The sequence below is a fragment of the Anabas testudineus genome, chromosome 4 (genome assembly GCF_900324465.2).
Source record: "Anabas testudineus chromosome 4, fAnaTes1.2, whole genome shotgun sequence".
NCBI lineage: Eukaryota > Metazoa > Chordata > Actinopteri > Anabantiformes > Anabantidae > Anabas > Anabas testudineus.
In genome coordinates, this window is record NC_046613.1 from 2867531 (window position 1) to 2889214 (window position 21684).

At 39.1% G+C, this 21684-nt stretch overlaps 1 protein-coding gene across 2 annotated transcripts in view; it reads left to right on the forward strand.

The window, feature by feature from the left end:
* LOC113152665 (inactive N-acetylated-alpha-linked acidic dipeptidase-like protein 2) overlaps positions 1-21684 on the forward strand; it is a 385573-nt gene that overhangs the window by 339685 nt on the left and 24204 nt on the right. For both annotated transcript variants that reach the window (XM_026346045.1, XM_026346046.1), the window contains one exon: positions 964-1057. In XM_026346045.1, the coding sequence (XP_026201830.1) occupies positions 964-1057 (94 nt within the window). The remainder of the gene's footprint in view (positions 1-963; positions 1058-21684) is intronic.

Consider the following 21684-nt stretch of genomic DNA (forward strand, 5'->3'; position numbering starts at 1 on the left):
TGGACGGTGCTTCAAGGTGTGGGGTGCCAGAACAAGCAGGGATCCATAAATGTTTGCTCACATTGTAGCCAAAGGTGTCCTGATTCGTTGTTTTCTTTCCCCGCTCACATGACAGCTGTTGTCTAATCAGGTTGAAAAGCAAAGGTTGCCTGAAGTTGGTGCAAAATCACATCTGAAGCCTGCAAACGGCATGGAGAACAAAATGCAACATGATCTGACTCATCACATTGTTGCATCTTCTTGTCACCGTCCTGAGGCACCTAACTGAAAGGTGTTAACAACAAATTGAACATGTTTTGTTGTTGTCTCTGTGGTACATAATTGCATTGATTGCTGTCAGTTCATGTTGTTACTGAATATGGGTTACATGCTTTAAGGAGAACAAAGAACTGACAAAGTCTAATAATTCATTTAAGTTATCCAATATTATTATGGATCAACCAGCTGTCAGTACATAAACTGGTAAAAAAAAATCCAACTTCAGATTTCTACAGAAACCCTACTATGAGGATTATGAACCATGAGGCACACTGAGCCAGACTAATACGTTCATGTTATCACCAGCATCACTTTCAATGCTCCTTAACATCCTGCTGTACTTATTTGAGACCTAGAGGTTCCCAAACTCTACCCAAATACAAATGGGATTTCTTTCTGAGCTCAACCCAAACCTGATCTCAACCTATCCTGAACCTCACCCAATCCCTAAAGTAAAAGGTGGATCAGTTGGGTTCAGTTCAAGTATCTGGCCTCTAATACAGTAGATCTCTGTAGCTGTGGACCACCAGGTTGTATTAACACTGTAAGTGATCATGATGTATGTTTCATGTTTATCTGTGCTATTACTGAGTATCAAAGCCACAACTGATCAAACTCTCTTACTTTTAAATGGCATAATTGGAGTAGAGGAAAAGAGAAAATGAAAGAAGCCCATTCAAATCTGTTATTGTTGTGTTCCTACAGATGACAGCAGAAGCTATTCTCCGCCTGGTCAATGATCCTGTGCTGCCATTCTACCCTCTGGACATTGCACTGGATGTACAAAGCAAACTCAAAGGTATGGTGCCTCTCGTGATGATACGTGTTTATGTATTTGGCAAATGCACCAGCTGAAACATCACATGGGATGTAATCAGACACCTCTTAATTTCTTCTTTGGCATTTTAAACATATGCTAATTTGATCCATCAAACGATTACAGAAATTTGACATGCTCTTTTTGTGTTAAATGACTTAAAAGCAAGCACAAGAAAACACAATAAAGTTCAGTTTGATTAACACATGTATTACTAGCACATACCAAACACTACAACTAAGCAAACAAGGAAATATCCTGAGGCACAAGCGTGATAAAGTTACAAGGCTGTGATGAGTGAATAAATGAATAAAGAGTTCAAAACAGTAGTTTCAATGGAGATGTTTAAGATCTAAATGACTGGCATTCTGAAAAGCAGTAAGACCAGCCATTTATTTATGAATAACCACTCTTTAAGGGTTCCACATCAGTTTTTAAAAAAATACACTATAAAAACCTAATATAAATCAAGTCTGTCAACACAGTGATAAGTAATACAAACATTAACACTATCCACTGAATTGCAATAGGCCATGACTATACTAGCAAACCAAATATACTGTGTACAAAACAGAGTACAAGTGTGAGGGTTCAGTCTTTCGGAACCGCAACACAAGACTGTGGACTTCTGTGTCGTTTGTGCATTTCATCAACACTACTATAACATGACCATCTTTCAGCTACTCTTCCCACCTTACCCTGGAATAACTGGAGTGTAATGGGTCAGTCATATTTGCTGCAGACCAAGGGTCTGACAGAGGCAAGCTCCTACTGAGATGAGAAAGCTTTTGAGGATCTCTTTCGCTCCCGACTTGCACGCTTATTTTGTTGTTGGTAGATTGTCCTTTCACATTTTAGATGAAACTTTCCACTACATTCTGGTCTGACTGCAAAGAAGATGCTCATCACAGGTATGCAGAGTTCTGTATTGACAGAGGCATGTGACATTCAACTTCATTACTATTAATATACTCTAACAGTCACATTATTTTTCTTTGTTGTATATTTCCCATTTTCAGAATTTTTATATCAACTTGATGATGATGAAATATCAGTTTATAAAACATCTCAATCAGTTGCCTTATTGTAATTATTATTCTGAACTGAAAAGAATAACAAATAGTCTTATATTAACTGCAGTAATACAGCACTTCAGTGTGCACAGCAGCATGTGTGTGTTCAGTGTCTGCTGTCTTGAACGTTTACTCTGAGCCATAGCTCATCTCTACTGTCCAGTCAGCCAGCTTGAGCATCAATCCCTAATAAACACTCCAATAAATAAGAACACTCGCACATGGAGAGAAAGCAAAATGAACGATTGGGTTTGTACAGTGGCAAGTGGCATAAAATGTGATCTGATCTTCCTTTAAATCAAGCGTATTAACAAATATAATGTGCCTAAAATAAAGACAAAGAAATTCTGATCTTTCATGTCTTTATTGAGAACAACCATAAAAACCTCATAGTGATAGTGGGAAAAAGTATGTGAACCCTTGGCACCAATAACCTCAACCAACCTTCCTGTAGCTGTGGATCAGACCTTGACATTGTTCAGGAGGAATTTTAGCTCATTCTTCCTACAGAACTGCTTTAGCTCTGTCATATTCTTTGAATGTCCCATGTGTGGCTCTTTTTAAGTCATTCTATAGCATCTCTATTGGGTTGAGGTCTGGACTCTGACTTGGGACTTGTTTATCTGAAGCCATTTTTTTGTGGACTTGCTTTGGTGTTTTGGGACATTGTTCTGTAGCATCCCCCAACTTTTACACAGTTTCAGCTGATGTACAGACATTCTCGTATTATCCCGAGGAATGTTTTGATACACTTGGGAATTCATCTTCTCCCCCAATCACTGCAAGCTGGCCAGGCCCTGATGCAGCAAAGCAGGCCCAAATCATGATGTTTCCTCCACCATACTTTACAATTGGGATGATGTTTTCATTATGATATTTTTTTATCCCAGATGTAGTGCTGTGTGTTCTTTCCGAATAGTAATCTTAGTTTTATCAGCCCACAAAACATTTTGCCAATACTGCTGTGGAGTGTCAAGATGTTCTTTTGCCATCTTCAAGTATGCAGCAATGGTCTTTTTAGTAAGCAGGAGCTTCCTTCGTGGTGTCCTGCCATAGACACCCTGCCTGTTCAATGTTTCAATGTCACTCTGAGTTGCTTCTTTACCTTATTACCAAGTGTTTGTTGTGCTCTTGGGGTCATTTTCACTGGCTGCCCATTTCATGCTAGTGTAGCCACTATCCCAAAGTGTCTCCATTTGTAGACTGTTTGCTTAACTGGTGAATTTTTAAAGTCTTTAACATCACGTTTTGTAAATCAGCTCCTTTTGGCGAGGCATGCCTCACAGTGTATTCTTCTTGTATGGAGCAAGCTCAAAAAGTTTGAGTGGTTTTTGTCACGTCTGACTTTACTTACAACTCTCTCCACTGTCACCTGCAGAAATTACTCAATGACACTGCCATTGTTGGCTGTCTATCTGGGGGGAATGAACAGGAATACAGGGGGTCATTACTAACTTTGTGGACTGGTGTGAGCAAACCACCTGCTCCTGAACACAAGCAAAACAAATGGAGTTAGTGATTAATGGAAATCTCCACCACCCATGCAAGTGAGCGGACTCCTTTCAATACCTGGGTGTTCACCTCAACAATAAGCTGGACTGGACTAATGACACAGATGCCCCTTACAGGAAGGGCCAGAGTTGCCTCCATCTGCTGAGGAGACTGAGGTCCTTAGGTGTGTGCAGGGCACTGCTACGAACTTTTTACGACACTCTGGTGGCTTTTGCGGTCCTCTATGCTGTCGTGTGCTGGGCAGGGAGAAGATTTGATAAGTTGGTTAATAGAGCTGGCACCATCCTGGCCTGCCCACTCGATTCCATGGAGGAGGTGGCAGACAGAAGGATGTTGGCAAAACTGACATCGATCATGGATAACCCCTTCCACCCCCTGCATCAAACTGTGGAGGTCCAGAGTAGCTACTTTAGCACTAGACTGTTACACCCCCAGCGCAAGAAGGAGCACTACAGCAGGTCATTTCTCCCCATTGCCCCCACTACTAGACTGTACAATATATCACTGCAGACACACAATTAGACTTCAGGGGTTACGCAATATGCAGTAATAAATTCATACAAATCGCAACCCCAAAGCACTGTAAATATGTATATGTATATTCTTTATTTCTAAAGATTTTTTTTTGTGTTTGTTTCTGTTCCCTCTGCTGCTGTAAATTTCCCCACAGTAAGATTAATAAACGTCAATCTTATCTCATCTTTTTCGGGTCAGGAATGGAGTGCTTGAGTCCTTGCTTTTTAGACAGATAGATAGATAGATAGATAGATAGATAGATAGATAGATAGATAGATAGATAGATAGATAGATAGATAGATAGGTGTTGCAGTAGCCATTACACAGAGAAGCATACTTACACATGCACAAGATAATTCATAAAAACACATGAAAAAATATACATCTAAACACATTGTTGCACAAGCACAAGTTGCATAAGAGTGCAATTTACTGCCACTAAACAACCAGGGTTTTATTTTGTTTTGTTAATTATTTTGTTAAATTGTTAGATTTTGTTCTGTTAAATTGTTTAGTGTTAATTTTATGGTCTGTACTGATACTTTAGTTCCTCCTGCTAATCACTGGCAGCAATACGAAGGGTCTCTTAGCTGTGATTTTTCAGACATCTAATTCCTCTTGGCGGAATGTAGCTTTTTCTTCCATGTCCAGGGTTTGCTGTTCTGCCATAGGTTTTACACTCGCTGCCAACCGGTCTCTTTGACTTTGAAGTGTCTTGGAAGTCTTTTTCTAACCTTTGCCATTGTAACCCATTTTTTGGTGTAATTAAATGATTTCTTCTCTTAGCTTTGGAGACAGCTTGTTTATCTTTGCCATTGCTATGGTTTAGTTTTAACTGATAATCTATATTGACATCACAGCTAAAGCAAGTTTTTCCCCTGAGTATGACTTTGTTCTGCAGCAGATATTGCCTATCGTATTAGTGTTTGGTTAGGACAAATAATCTAAATCGTGTTGTGATTCACAGAAGTTACGGTTACTAGACACTGTAATCGTTCGTTAGCTTCTCTATGGGATTTGTTAACGGAAACAGAAATACACTAATCTTCTGCCTTAACCTAGGAACCTTAGGAAACTGGTCCCCATTGTAAGATGAAGTGGTTTACATATTTATCATTCAAAGTGTGCACCTAGCATACTAAGAAGAATGCAGCATTTTAGTCAAGGTCTGAAGTGAAGCCCGTGCCAAGCATTCAGCAGTTAACATGCCGTACAACCTCCTAGGCCTTTAGAGCCAAAATCAGCTTATTCAGTCATGGTATCAGAGTGTGCAAAAACACTGTCCTTGAATATTAAGATGACCTTTGAAGGAGGATGCACATCAGAGTCTTTGATACATTTGGCTTGCGAAGTCAGAATAAACAAAGTCAGAATAAACAAAGTGTTGTGTTATTTTTGTCATGCACCAAAGAAAATCCTCGAGCAAAGGAGTTGACAACAGTTAAGAGCAAAATTTATGAATATGAATCAGTCCAGTATTTAAGTCGCTCTGTGCTTCAGCAGTTGAGCATTTAAAAAAGGAAAACACACACAGTAAAGAATTCAAACTTCATGTCTGAGCTAAAATAAATCTATATCCTAATATCTATCGGTCATTTACACCTACTGCAAGATCAGAGATTGAGAAATTCTCTCTTATCACATGTATTGTAGCTGCAACTTAAAGGCTCATTTATTGTACCACTAAGGCACTGGCTCAATGACTCCGGTTCATTGACTCTGTCTAAGCATGTAAGCACCGTCCCACTAAAGCCTAGATTGAGTGGTTATGCTTCCTTTTCTGAGACTAATGGACAGAATATGACCTGAGAGAAAGAAATGACTGATTATTACACCTGCCTGTCACCTCTGTCTGTATCTTCAGTGTTTTGTCTCCTTGTCGTATCTGTATATTTTTTCCCCTGGCTCCTATCAGTTCAACTCAAAGTCATTGCATTGCATCGACATGAAAGTTAGACCCGGGAGTATCATTTCACCAAGGTGAAAAAGCTCAATATGTAAATAAAACAAAACAGACATGACAAAGCAGAATTCTACCACTCTGGAAGAATTCTGGTAAAATAACATAATAAAACGCTAACATGTACTATCTGGCAGTTGTTCAACCACAATTTCCCCAAGGGGACCAATAAAGTATTCATTATTATTATTATTTATTCCTATTGTAACACATCAGGCCTCATCCTGCAACATTTTCATATTCCTATGCAAAATCTTCTTTTTTCTCTTATTTCCCCAGTGAAGGTTGTTTAAATAAGTGAATTTGAATCACTGCACAAATTTGAGATTTTTCACAACCTCTTCCTTGATCTACTGTAAAAAAACAGACAACAGTGGATTTTATGTTGCATAAATCAAAGTCTAGTAGATAATTTAATAATTGAAACTTTATTATTGCCCTTGGGGACAGGCAGGCAGCTCCCTTAAGGGGCCAAGGGTTCAGGGTTGAGTGTTTTGTCCAGGAACACTTTGACATGGCCAGAAATCAGGGACCAACCCTGGGGTTCAAAGGTGACTTCCCTACCAACTGAGCTGCTTTATCCCCCAATTTGTTAAGGATGTGTTTTTATTGTAACTTTTAAAATGCACAAATAAGAAAGAAGATGGAATGTCCAGATAAGCTCAAACATATCTTTTGCTTATTGTTTTTTTTATTTGGATGTTTGATCTTCACTATGTGATGGAGTGATACATGTTTTATATAAGTTTTCTTATGTAAACTGCAGACAGTGTCTGGAGATTCAAGTTTGTAGATTGTCCTGAGTTGCCCCTTCCAATACAGCAACACACAACAGGAGATTGCCCATGTCAGATGCATTGTTTGGTTAAGGCAAGTAGTCGCAGCTGGGTAGAGAGTGCAAGAGGAAGGATAAATAGGTACACTGGGTAAATCAGTGTTTTGCTTAAAGCACATATAAACAGGTGCAGGATAGATATGACATAAACACACCCACAGACAATAATCAAATGGACATTACACACACTTTGAACTTGGTAGAAGTCCAGCTGCTTATGTTTCATACTACAAGGTGTTTTTTAGTACTGACCATAAATCTGAGTTCAAAATGTTTATGAATGAGCATGATGTTGTGACGTCAAAGGCAATGGTGGTTCAATATGCAGCTTTGCACAATTGTGATGCCGAACAAAACACTGAGAATGGATATCATGGTCCATAGTTAAACTTTTAAATAGAAAAATATGGACACAGGAAACTTTCACATCACTTTTTCAACTGTGTTGACTCTGTAGTTCTAAACTACAATTAGAGGTAGGACAGAATAGAATATTCTCATGTGGACACGTAGGACAAAGAGATGTTGCTGAGTGTATCATTAAAATGTTACCAGATATTTCTCTGCCAAAATATAAAATCTTGCAGTACAACATCAACTTTTATGGTTAGGTTGAGGCATCGATAGAGCTTGGTTAAGATTAAACGTAATGATTACGTTTTACTGCAGATTATTTGCATGGAAATTGAATTTTTAGGTCACAGTTTTGTTGTTGCTGCTGTCAAGGTCAGTACTGAACTTTAAACCTGAAAGCTAAGACATGAAAAGGTACTGCATGTTCTAAACTAGTTAGTCTGTTAAACCACGGGTGTCAAACTGGCAGCATCATCAATGTAATATGAAGTGTGACTCTCAGAACTGCTTTATGTTCTCCACCTCTCTTTGGTAGATTGGTACAGTAATGTACTGGATGGACTTACTTGGGATTATGTCAAAGTTGTATGTGTTTTGATTCAAGTATTATATTTACTTTACTTTTGTAGTTTAGTGCAGAGCTGTCATAATCAAAAACATATCAAATCAAATCCAGAATTTGTGTTGTAGGTGTGAGTGAGACTGTCTGCTGCGTCTCATTTTAGGATTTGTGTTATAAAATGAGGTCACCGGGGAGCAGGCTTTATTTTATTGCATCTCCTTTATAATACACAAATGAACATCATGTCCTTACATTTCATCTCTAAGTGTCATTTTGCTTATGCTTACATTTAGTTTTACTATTTTCATCAGCTGTGCGTGATTAGAAAGAAGCAGCTTGTGGCAGATTTGGAGTCCTTTATTGTGGTTATTAAGTTGGTATTAAATTTAACTCCAGGTGGCATTATAACCGTTTGAAAGTTATAAATTTGACTTTGCGAAACATGCAGATACTCTCAATGCTTCGTACAAAGCAGCTCCCATTCAACCAGAAAACAGGTGGGAGAGAGCTTTTATCTCAGCTGGTTAAAAATACAGAGAGGCACCAGATGGAGAGAAAGAAAAGGAGGAGGGGAAGGACAGTGAAATAAATACAGTTTGATGTGTTTGCGTGTGTGTGTGCGGTAACTGATAGTGAGGCACGATAAATAATTCTTGGTGTGTGTTAGGATTGCGTGTGGGTTAGTTACTGGCTGTGGTTGCAGACTAAGACACTAGAATACACATAGTAGAGTTTCAAAACCTTTAAATTTACAAAAGAGAGTAGAGGGAAAATTTAGGATGAGCCAGACATAGTTTTCACAACTGACAATTAGAATTTCAAGGCTTTTTCTTAATATTACTTTTGATTTTCCTTCACATAGAAATGCACAACTACAGGTTACTAGATAATCTAGCATTATAATAGGTTTAAAGCTGCACTAATCAATATTTCTATATGAACAATGTCTAAAAGTAGTATCCTAGAGAGATCCTGCTGCATCACTTAATTTCTACTGGGCTTCGGCTGTTGCACAGCCATGTTGACCTGATCCTGACATGATACGATATTCTAATGAGCCTTGATGCCACGTCATCTTTTTGCACATCTGCTGCTAGTGCTGTCTAATTCCAGCATTTCTACTGAGTCAGAAATGCCTCTATGAAAATTTCAGCTGGCTTTATTTAGGTGTGCAGTTGTTTCAGTGCTTTTATTGCTACTGAATGAGAGACGCAAGCTGTTGATTCAGTATAGAGATGACAAATTATTAGAATTGATTGTTGAACAGTAGTTCTGCTCTTCCTAAACTATTGTCAGTGGAATATTATATGGGCAATCTTATTACATTTTAGGGCATTTGTGCCTTTATTTGACAGCTATTATTAGAGAGACAGACACAAAATAGGGGGTGTACCTTGCAGCAAATTTTCTCAGTCTGACTTATACCAGGAACTTTAACGTTTACATAGTATGTGCTGCAACCATTCAGCTACCAGTGAGCTCTGAATATTTCAATTTTAGATGACAACATGCTTTCTTCAAGTTAGAGCAACAGCCCCTCACACTATCTGCATATGTCCCTGCAGCAAAGCCCCAAATCCTAATGCTCCCTCCACCGTACTTCACTGTTGAACACCATGCCTGTTTAATGGTTTGTATCTGGTAGATTCTAGAACAGAAATGTTAACCAGCTCCAATGATTCCTTTAAGCCTTTAGCTGTTTCTCTGGGATTCTTTCTTTCTTACCTCATTGAGCATTCTGCAGGGTATCTTTGTAGTGCTCGTGGCTCTGTACCCACTTCTGTGGAGAGTAGCAACAGTAGTAAATAACTTTTCATTTAGAGCCAATTTGTGTAACTGTGGGCTGATAAATATCTAAACTCTTTGAAAAAGGTTATAGCATAACTTCAGTTATATGCAAATCTACAAAAGACAGGTTTGATTCCAAGTTTGTTAGCTCCTAGTACCTTTGTCTGAAAATGTTTAATGGTAGGTGTTCAGTTAACATATTCAATATTACAACTGTTTGTGACATATTAGCCTATTCACATGGTGTTTGTCTAGACTGTTTGTGCAGATGAAGATATGGTTAAAGTTGCATCCTCCAAATGACATGATGTGCACGCAGCATTAGAATGCCACGTACAAAACCTATTTCCAGAATAGTTTAGACTTTTTCTGAAGGGCAAGAAAATCTAAATCTGTGACTTGTCAGTTACCTTTCACCTTTATTTATGTGTCAAAAGTACAGAAATAGAGTTTGATATCTGCAACACACAAACAGAATGTATAAAATATCCAACTAATACCATTCTGGATGATTCCTAAAACAGCAGATTGACTTGCAATAGGTCATTTTCAAGTAAAGCTCAGTGGAATCCACCACTTACTGCCAAGCTTTGTGCAATGCAATGCAATGATTGCAAAGAATTTAGATATTTCACCATCAACAGTATAAAATATTATGAAAAGACTGGGGGGCTTAGATATCAGTGCATAATGGTGGAAATCACTGATTAATAAAAATAGGCAGCATTGCATGACACACTGCCATTCTACCATGATGAACAAAGCCACAGCGACTAAGGAGTACTTCAAAAATTGTCATTTAACACAGTCAGAAATGCAACCTGAAACACTATTATACAAAGAGGAAGCCAAACATCAATTCTTTGCAGAAACATGGCCAACATCTTTCAGTCTGAGCTCATGTCAGATGGACAGAAAGACAGTGGAAACTAATTCTGTGGATGAGACCACAACATGGTTCAATTTGCCATTTGGGAGAAGCTGATGCTCTCTCTGCTGAGAAAGACCATCCCAACTGGTAACACTTTGTCCAAACTTGTCTTAGTGTTGCAGGCATCAAATTCTACATTTAGTTATGTGTGGTCACTGAAAACACTAACAATATTTCTTTGCACTTTTGTCAGATAAAAAAAAGGTGGAATCAAATTGACTTGGTTTGCATTAATTCGTTTTTATTGCATTTTCCAAAATAGGGCATTTGTACACATCAGTACACATCTCTGGTTGTGATTACAGAAGTTTCATCAAGGGGAAGTCAAGAAAAAAAACATATCTACGTAAAGCACCTCCTGTATTTGCAGACTCTTTGTGAATGTGATCAGACGGTTAAGGAGTGTCTGTATATTTGTCTTCATGTGTAGGCCACTCATAAGTGAGTACATTTTTGGGCTCTTTTCAAAGATTAGTGTGAATTGACTACATTTGGATGGATATGAAATAGCTGTGTGTGGGGGTGTATGAGGAGAAATGCTTATGGGTGTGTGCGTGCGTGTCTGGTCTCTGCATGTTTTTAGCAGCCCCCTGCGGCAGAGGACCACTGATATTTAATGGATTCTTCACAGCCGGAGTGGAGCACTGCAGCATTCATGACTGGCAGTCATGGAGGGGACTCAGATCAAACAACCAGAGCTAATTGAAACCCCCAAAAACCATTTGTTCAACTTTTTTAATCACAATTCTCCTTTCTTTTCTCTTTTCATATGAAACCGCCCTTTGGTGTAGTTTGATCTGACATAAATCTCCATTAATGTACTGTAGTGATAGTGCTCAGTAGCTGTGCTGCCTTTGGTCCTCAACAGCAGTACCAAAAAAGGTAGAGCAGGCTATTGTCAGTGCTGGAAATATACAAGGAGGAATCAAAGTAAATGTGTGTGTGGCCATATAAATGGATGATTTAATCTGATTGCCACTCAAAAGCTACTGTGGATAGACAGTTTTGAGTTTTAATTAACCATGTCTCAGTGGCCAGTACAATGTGTTAGCGATTACTGTCACTTTTAGATTCATGTGCAGAAAAGTGTTAAAGTGTTGTGCAGAAGAATCAGGAAGAATCTCAAAGGACCACTAAAACGTGTAAGAACTCTACCCTTGATCAAAGCGGTGAGCTGCTGTACGTTTTACAACCATTGTATTATGATGCTTAACCTGACCCCAGTACAGAGCGATTCCTACTTTAAGCTTAACCACTTGTACTGTACCTGTGGCTGCACCAGAGCTGCACATCAAAACTGTACTCCCTGTTTCTTTTCCAGCATGGTTAGGTCTTATCTCACCCTGAATTACAGAGGCTGATGCAACAGACGCTAACTTTAATGACTTGATCTGTCTAACCTTACGTAGTTTTTAATTTTTAGTAACCAGAAATGGGCACAGTGGAATTTATCGGCACCTATTTCAGTTGGGGAACTAATGTAACTAGCAAGATAACTACTACCTGCATGGCAAGGTTGGTTAGTGGACACGACTGTCAGGATAGAGATCGACCACCACAGCCTCCTTTTATTACCTCATGAAATTCAGCAAGCTGTGGATCAGGCTGTGTAGCAAAGCAGCATTACAGTGTTCCGTACTTTTTATCTTTTTCAATTCTCGAGATCCCTTCAGAATACTGACCTCTTTGCTGTGAACTTTAAAGTCAATCTCATTCAGATGTCTCATTCCTCTGGTGTTTTTCCGGCTTGCCAGTTGGTGCCTTGGTGCTTCTCAAACAGTTTTCTTTGGCTTCACTCATTCTTGGTATTTTGGTTAAATCATTCGTGCCTCCAGAGTTCTCTGCTTTTGAACAGTGTTTGCAGAACTAAAAAAAACAAATTCCATTTGACAGTGCAGAACCTTCTCTTTACACCTTCAACTGTTAAGATCCTTTTATATTTTTTCTCAGGTAACGCTCCATGTACAATGGATTCCTTACTGTATGATCCTTAGTAAGAAATAGGCGGCGGAGACAAGTGTCTTTCAGAATTTCCCCCAAACACGTTCTGACCTTGACTTCAATGAGGACTTCTTTTAAAACTATTTGAACATAATGCAGTGAAACACTCGTGTCCCTGCTTGTAATCAGTGAAGAAGTGGTAAATACAAAGGTCACAAAATCATGACTGCCCAATCAGCAAAGACTACACACATCACAGGAATGTGAACTGCCCTCACCACTTCATAGTCAAGCATAGTTAACCTTTAAAGTCAGCATGTTATCCACATTGTTAAAAATGTAACTGTGCTTGTTAAGATCAGGTGATGATAGTTCATTCTGACTGGAAGCAGTTCCAAACGAATAAGAAGCAGGGATTCATTAAGAAACATGTAATCCCACTCGTTGACTCCTGGGCTTTACACCCACGTTGCCAGTTATGACAAAGAGAAACAAGCACTCTCTATGTGGGGATACAGCCAAGCTAAAAAAAAAAATCTATTTCATGAAAATTATTTCATGTCAGGGATGCAAAGTGCATTTAATATGTCAAAGCATGTGCTGCATGGGTTTAACTTTCCCCCAGTCATACCTGTAATGTCCCCAAATCATTCAATTTTCACAGGCACACGTTGTGGCGCAGACCACATCATTTCTTAAAGTGATTTCAGTGTCACAGGTAATGAAAGGTGTGGCATGCAGTGTTATTATTTTGAATTGTTAACTGTCTTTGTTCATATTCATTCTGCTCCTCTTTGTGTTCATTTGCATCCTTTGCTGTTTTTGTGATGTGCATTTCGAATTGCTACAACCTTAATCCATCGCTGATTACCTTCCTGGCATTTGATTGCGGTGATTGAGATGCAGCAACAGTGCTGTCTCGATAATAATTTACACATACCACTGATGATTAATGAATTATTGATGCTACCTCTGCATCTGTCCATTGTGACCATGTGTAAGAAGGACAGCTCTGCTGCTGTTTGAGGATCCAGTCATAGTAGATCGATTGTTCTCGTTCCTCAGAGAGACTGGTGGAGTACAGGTTTTCATATGCAAACATGCATCTATATCTGTATTTGACTAACTGTGGTAGTGAGGCCTGAGCATGGAAAAGAAATGTCACGATGATTAGAATCTGAATTAAAGCAGATTTATTGGCTAAGTGCACTATGTTTGCACACTCCAGGAATTTATCTGATTCCAGTCACTCTGATTGACTTACGTATAGATTCAAGAAGATAGCACATGGGTATAATATACAGTACATTGAGGCTCGTGCACACTGTGCACAGGCATTCAGATTTTCAGGTTATGCAAAAAGAAAACATACATATATAAACGCTGTTTATAGGATTCTGTGTTACAATATCATTTGTTAGTACAGTGGATCTTTTTAAGATTACATGACTTTAACAGTTTATCAGTGTGATGGTCTTTGAAAAGGAACTTCCCAGATCAGCAAACTAGAGGTGAATAAGACCAACTGTTGCTTCACGTTGCCTTCAACTGGGCCAACAAGTGGCACTAGGACATACTTCTCTATACGAGGAGGTGGTGGTGAACTGCACACCTAGGACTGCAGATGTAAAAACTGCACTCAAAGCAGCACTTGGCATGTGTTTACTTACTATTTTCACACCGCTCTCACCCACTATTTGTAGTCAGGAATATGTCTGATAAGATAAGATGATAAGAAGTGCACTGGGGTCCACTTCTCTCCTCGAGCTGTGTTTGCTAAGCCGAACAGCCAATTTCAGCGGCCTCTCTCACCAATAAGTCCAATATTTCACAGCAGATTCAACGTGCTGATTCAGCTGAAGAGCCGTCAGGTGGGGTCCGGCCGTTGGCAACACTGTGGCACACACTTCAGAAAGCAGCCTGACAGACGCTCACCAAAGGTCACAGTAAAGAAGTCACTGTTTGTCCCCACGCTTAGTTTGAGGTGCAACAGATCAACCTAACTGATCTTTGCTGCAGTCCTGACCTCCTGTTGTAGCCTGCTCTCGTCCTGTTTGGTGGCCAAACCAAATCAAATGACGATGGACAAACTGTACAGAGGACAGAGCAGATGACTGATGCAGGTTTAACTCCCTGACCCCAGCTGTCATCTTTATAAGGAATGCCCCCGTGTATTGTGTTCAGGTCCAAGTAGTTGTGAGCACAGTAGAGGACCAGCTGTTTGACCTCATATCTTCATCTCAAATGAGGGTGATGACCTTTGTGTTGTTGTTGTAAATTTCAGGATCTTTATTCTTTTACTATTACAGCTATAAAACAACACTAATTAGCTCACACAGTTTGAACACAGTTTCACTTTCAAATACACAGATATGTTTTCTATAGAAGACTTAAGAACTGTAGAACTATATGAGGTTTAAGAACATCAGCATAATGCAAATCTGTAAAACCTACCAGTACTCAATCCATGTATTCATAGACCTGGAAGTGTAAATATTCCATCAGATAAAAGCATCACCCTAAAGCTCTTTGTTTTCCCGCTCTTTCCTCTCTGCTACTGTTATTGCAGGAGGCCAAGTCCCGCCTGTATACCCAAATCCAAACACACTGACACAGGTCCCCGTGTGCCAAAAGATGTGATGGATTACAACAATCAACTGATATTTCATGAGTCCCAGCTGGCTGCGAGGAGCCGGAGCCATTTAAATTTGTAGGAGAGAACAGTTCTCTTTGTCTATTTTTGTCCCCACTGTCTTCGTCTCTCCCCCTCCGATGAGTCACGCTCCGCTTTAAACATACTGTGATACTGTCTAATCCAAACATACCCTCCAAGGTCTGTTGATTAAGACCAATATGTTGGAAGTTATTAGTTCGCAGTCTCTTTTTGATCGGAACTGAGAAAATTGCATAATCCTGAAGAAATCTGCAGTTCCTGCTATTATCTCAAACAAACAACTCTTCATATCCGTCATGTTCTCAAAGTCAGACCTGACAAACAGAAGTCAGAGTGCAATATTTGTGCAAATGAATCCTTCATAACAAGTGTGGTGTAATCTGCTGTCGCCTTCAGTAATCAACCTCATCACCAAAGCGATTGGACAATTCTGCAAAACCCAGCATTACATTGAATGACAACACCTTTTAGTCTGTTTTTATCGACAATATCTGTGCATGGAAATAATGGTTTGGTTCCGGTTAGGCAAAGATCACGGTGTGATTACAGATGAGTTCACCTTAGATAGTAGGCTCACTTGTTGTAAGGAAAACTCTTTTTTTGTAGTGCTACATGTCTGATAAGCAGAGAGAAGGCAGAGAGAAAAAGCCTTCATAAGAAAACGATGTGTTGACACGTTTGTGAACAAAAATGACCTAAAATGTGATTATGCAATTCCTGCAACTAGATAAAGTGGAGCCAATTAAAAAAGCGGGACAATGACATTACATGAATTGATTTATTTATTGTAAAAAAAATAAATAAATCTTAAATATCCGTGTGTGGCAAAAGTGAGTGAACCTCGAAGATTATTAGTCAATATTATTATCATTATCTCATTGAAAGGGATGTTCAGAGGCAGGCACTGTCTTATTTAAAGAAGAGTAATATTTATCTCTATGAAAGTGTTCTTGACACTGTTGTGTCCCATCAGTTACTGAGGACACAGGTTCAAACAGTTTTGCAACAACGATTCCAACAATAAAAAGAATGAATGAAACTTTGGACATTTTTTCTATTATTCGTTTAATGAACTTCTCTTAAGCCAATTTTAGAATTAACTTGAAATTCTAATCATGTTTTGGATCATATTTACACAGGATTAAAGAATATTCCCAAGGTTTTACAAATTTTAAATCTGATGTAGCATGGCTAGCAGCACAGAACACACAGTGAAAATGACTGATCTAATCTACCACTACACACACTGTAATTGCACATCACTCAACCATAGCATGATCTAAGTGTGAATAACATTTTAATACAGGACTTAAAACTTAGCCAACTACTGAACATTCCTTTTGACATTTTATATTTTCCCTAGTTTATCATTTATATTTTGCATCATATAAGTCACTCATAGAGAAAAACGTCTGACTCTGCACCACATACTAGTTTAGCCTGATGAAAGGTGAACAAAACAATTATTTTATGTTCAATGATTTATTAGTTCCACATGTCCTAAATATATGTTAGCTTTGTTTTTCATGGATAGATCTCCACACTTTTGTTTTTATAGAGGGCAGAATTAATCACTTAAAGTAGAAGAACTGTGATGTTTTTTTGGATGCACACAGAATTTGCATTGGTTTAATAAACCACTTAAAAGCAAAACAATGATGATGGATTTTCCAGAGAAACAGAGGGATCTCAGTGGTGAACTGAAACGTTCACAAGGTTAATGATATCAGTTGTTATCAGTAGCAGCAGCAGCAGCAGGGGCACAATGCCACAACGTTTTCAAAAGCAATGTCTGGTTTTCATGAGCTGATTTTTTGGATATTTTTATTTATTATTACTTTTTTCAGTTTCAAGTTATTTCAATGACCATTGTGGGTTTGTCTTTCTTTTATGGAAGGGTAAAGACAATTTTCTGTACATGTCTGTACATGGCAATGAATCCATAGCCTTCATATACATTAGCTTTATAATTGACATTGACAGTGTTTAGGATGTGCTGGAGAAGACTTTGACTTGAACATGTGTGTAGTTTTCCATTGGTTTTGCACACGCAGCGATGATAATTCATTCATAAAGATCAGAAAGTTACAGTACAGCACTTCAAGACTTATGAGCAGCACATACTGTAACAGTGACATATGTTTTTGCAAATATAGCACATGATCACATTGTCATCATGGTATATTGTCGGTTTATGCAACCATGACGACAGCGCTAGAGAAGTACAGGGCATCTTTCTGTCAACTTGAGTGATTTATGACCCTCATGTCATGATTTATGACCCCCACGTGATCCTCGTGACCAACCCCCCCTCCCCCCCCATCACGGGTTAATCTCGTGACTAACCTCAGCTCATGTACACTGATGCCCCATCGCCCATAGTGGTCATGGAGTAATCTCGTGACCCCCCTTGTGCCCACACATGCACCCCCTCGCACCTTGTGACCCCCCAGGTCACGGGTTAATCTCGTGACCCCCCTCGTGCCCACACATGCACCCCCTCGCACCTCGTGACCCCCTCAGGTCACGGGTTAATCTCGTGACTAACCTCAGCTCATGTACACTGATGCCCCCTCGCCCATAGTGGTCATGGGGTAATCTCGTGACCCCCCTTGTGCCCACACATGCACCCCCTCGCACCTTGTGACCCCCCAGGTCACGGGTTAATCTCGTGACTAACCTCAGCTCATGTACACTGATGCCCCCTCGCCCCATAGTGGTCATGGGGTAATCTCGTGACCCCCCTCGTGCCCATACATGCACCCCCTCGCACCTTGTGACCCCCCAGGTCACGGGTTAATCTCGTGACCCCCCCTCGTGCCCACACATGCACCCCTCGCACCTCGTGACCCCCTCAGGTCACGGGTTAATCTCGTGACTAACCTCAGCTCATGTACACTGATGCCCCCTCGCCCCATAGTGGTCATGGGGTAATCTCGTGACCCCCCTCGTGCCCATACATGCACCCCCTCGCACCTCGTGACCCCCCTCGTGCACACACGCACTCCCTCGCACTGCGAGCACGCCCACGCTGAGCCTCCGGCTCACTGGCGCCCCTCATGCACACATGTGGATCCTACATCCCGCTGCTGCTCCAGCACGCTGGCGCCCCTCAGATCTGCATCTTGCAACGCGTGGTAGCCATAGGGTATAACTGGCCCCGTCCAGACCTCATGAGTCGCTTGCCAATCAGAGCTGACCCCGACCGCCCTGTCGTGACGTTTACCAATCAGACTCGAAGCCCTTCCCACACACTTTCGATACGACGGCCAACCAGAGCCGACCCCGCCCTCACCCGGAAAAGAGGAGCATGTAGGTAGCCGCAGAGCACAGGTGAGGTCAGCAGCGTCCGTTAAGACCGGTTGTCGGTTGAGGAGGATCGCCATTTTAATTCAACGTTGACTCTGGAAAAAACAAGGTATGTTTGTTTTTTTAATTGTTAACCATAAATGTAAAGTTTAATTCTTGTATAAAATAATACTTATATAATGGTGTTAGATCAGCGGAGGGGTTCGATCCTGAGTCTCTCTCACGTGCAAGCCGGTGACCTTAACAATACACTAATCAGACTGTAGATTCACAGGTCAAGATCGTAGACTAGAGTATTTTATCTAAGGTGACAGTCTTTGCCTGAAAAAAGTATTATAATTCGTTATTCTAGTCTATTCTAACCTATCGTTAGGGTGAGTATACTAGTTAGTTAGTTAGTTAGTGTAACTAACATTGCTCAACTTTTTTAACATGGCTAAACTTTACAATCACAACATTAGCTTTGTCTGATAGCTCAATGGAGAAAAAGCAATATTATTATTCTACCAGCCAGCGAGTCACTTTAAGCTAACGGCTGTATGTCTGCAAAATCCTGGAAATTCCAGACGTTAATTTTCATTTTCTAACATATTTTATCCATTTCAGTGGCGACAAGATCAAATTAAGGAATTAAAAAAAATTGAGACCCGTGCAGAGATGGCTGGAAAAAAAACTACCATATAATGTAAGGCCTCTGAACGACTGTTTAAAATACAAATTTTTAATTCTAGGTCATAAAAACTGGTGCAATACGTGTGTTTTTAACGCTAGGGGCGGTATTCTTGGATCCCCTTCCTGCGCCTTATTCTGAAGAAAACAGGCTTTTATTTTTTTACATTCGTCGATTCAGCTTCCTTTCCCGATGGTTGATGGCCGAAGGATGAGACCGGCGCATGGAAACAGCGTCACGTGATGTAATTGCTCCCTCTTAATTCCTTTTAGAAAAAAAAAAAGTTTGTATTCATGTCAACAGATCCTAAACTTTACTCCACACCTGTGAACATGTTCAGCCTCTTTAAATAATTAGTCACATTGGACTTTTTTATTTATTTATTTATTTATTTTTAATAGATGAAGAACTGAATGTCACATATTTAACTTTTGATGAGCCTGTAGAAGTTGACAAATACACATATCTTTATGTTATGGGTTTTTATTATTATTATTATATATTCTAATACTCTGCAGTAATTCCACTACTGTGTGCTTGCTCTGGAAACTCTAAGCCCTCCATGAGTCTATGTACATTTTCATTGCTGCTTTGTTACTGAACTCTGTTCAACACTGAGCGGTTATCAAAAACTCCGGAGCTTCACTCTGAAAGTCATTTTTTTTTAATAACTCGATTAATAAACTTTTCTGTGTAACTTCAAGAGCAATAACTGTTTAGGTGTGTTCCTTTTGTTAAATGTTGGTGTTTACCTGTAATCTTCTTTTTTTTTCTTACACCAGGATTCTTATATGCTATCATAGTTGTGGAGAAGTCAGGGGAAAAAAAAAAGCTGCACAGACCTGTTTAACGCAACTGATTGTTTTAATCAACTATTTTAGTTTGTTCACGTATGAGCTTGTTGCAGTTTGACCGGAATATGAATTTACAAAAACTGTACGTTTGATAATGAGTTTACAGTTAGTTTTGTATAATCCTTTTTTTTTTTTTTTTTTTTTTTTTCCAAATGATATATGGACTGAAAGTGAAATAATTCTTCTACCTAATGTTGTTACTACTAATATTTGCAATTAACAATTATGTACATATGTTGTCCACTTAGTAGATTGTCTAGCAAGGCTCATCTTTTAGCTCTCATAAACTTAGATTGTCACTAGTGACTGATCACATTTCACATCTCCAGTGTCTTCATTCTTTCTTTTTTTTTTTTTGTTCAGTGAATCACAGGTTTCAATATTATTTAATTTTCTTTTAGCACCTTAGTAATGAGATTAAATTTGATCAGCCAGTTAACACAAAATACGCTCCAAGAGGTTCTGTTCATAGATTAGAGCTCTTTTGTCAATCTGTGCAATTAAACATCAAAATCTAAAAACCTAAGGCACTGAAATATTTTTGAATTTTCTGATCATACATTTCTAGATCATTGTTTCTGCATGCACTGAGCAAGTTAAAATTAACTACAATTAGCACATGACATCACATTATACAGCTTGTAGTTTTACTTTTGAAGAAGAATTTCTTTTAAATTTACACTAAAACACTACATATACGGAACCTAAATATTAAACTGTAATTTGTTTTCATATCCTGCTCAATTACTTTGTGATTCTTGACATTTTTTGTTTTTTTGTGAAAATGATAAATCAAACGTATTTTATGCATGCTGTATGGACATTTACAGTTTACCTTGATGAGGGTAGCACTACTTTTTCAGGAATGTATTTTGCTCAACCTTTTAAAGCAGAACCGAGATAAGCAGTATGCAAACATATACTAATGATTTAGTCAAGTGCCGTGTGTGTTTCTACCTCTCGGTTCTCTGATTTGGACACGACTCTCATTCACACTGAATAATGAAGAATCTAACCATACTGTTCTACTTTGCGTCATGAGGCAGTTCAACAGTTGCACAGCTGAGCACCAAGATGTCTGTATTAACCATGTTTGAAACCACCCATTGAGGTCAAGAATATAATGTTCACTATGAAGGAACATAACATAACGTAATAATAATAATATCACTAATAAATGGCTAGAAACCCACATGGCCTATAACAGATATGGGTCTATATGTAAACCTCAGCAGTACCCAACTATCATGAGAAAAAGAACTGCCATTATCTTTCTGGCTTTAGCAGGGCTTCTGCTTGCCCTTCAGATTGTAGCATTAACAATAACGATCTCTCATCAAAAACTCGATAGCTTCACCCTGAATTTTTTTTTTCATTTTTTTTTTTTTTGTAATAACACAATATACAAACTTTTCGGTGTAACTTCAAGAGCAATAACTGTTTGTGGGGGATTGATTTTAGTAGATTCTGTTGGGTTCCTGTAATCTTCATCATTTTTTACCTACACCAGGATTCTTATATGCTATCATAGTTGTAGGGAGGTCATGAAAAAAACTGCACAGACCTGTTTAACGCAACTGATTGTTTTAATCAACTATTTTAGTTTGTTCACGTATGAGCTTGTTGCAGT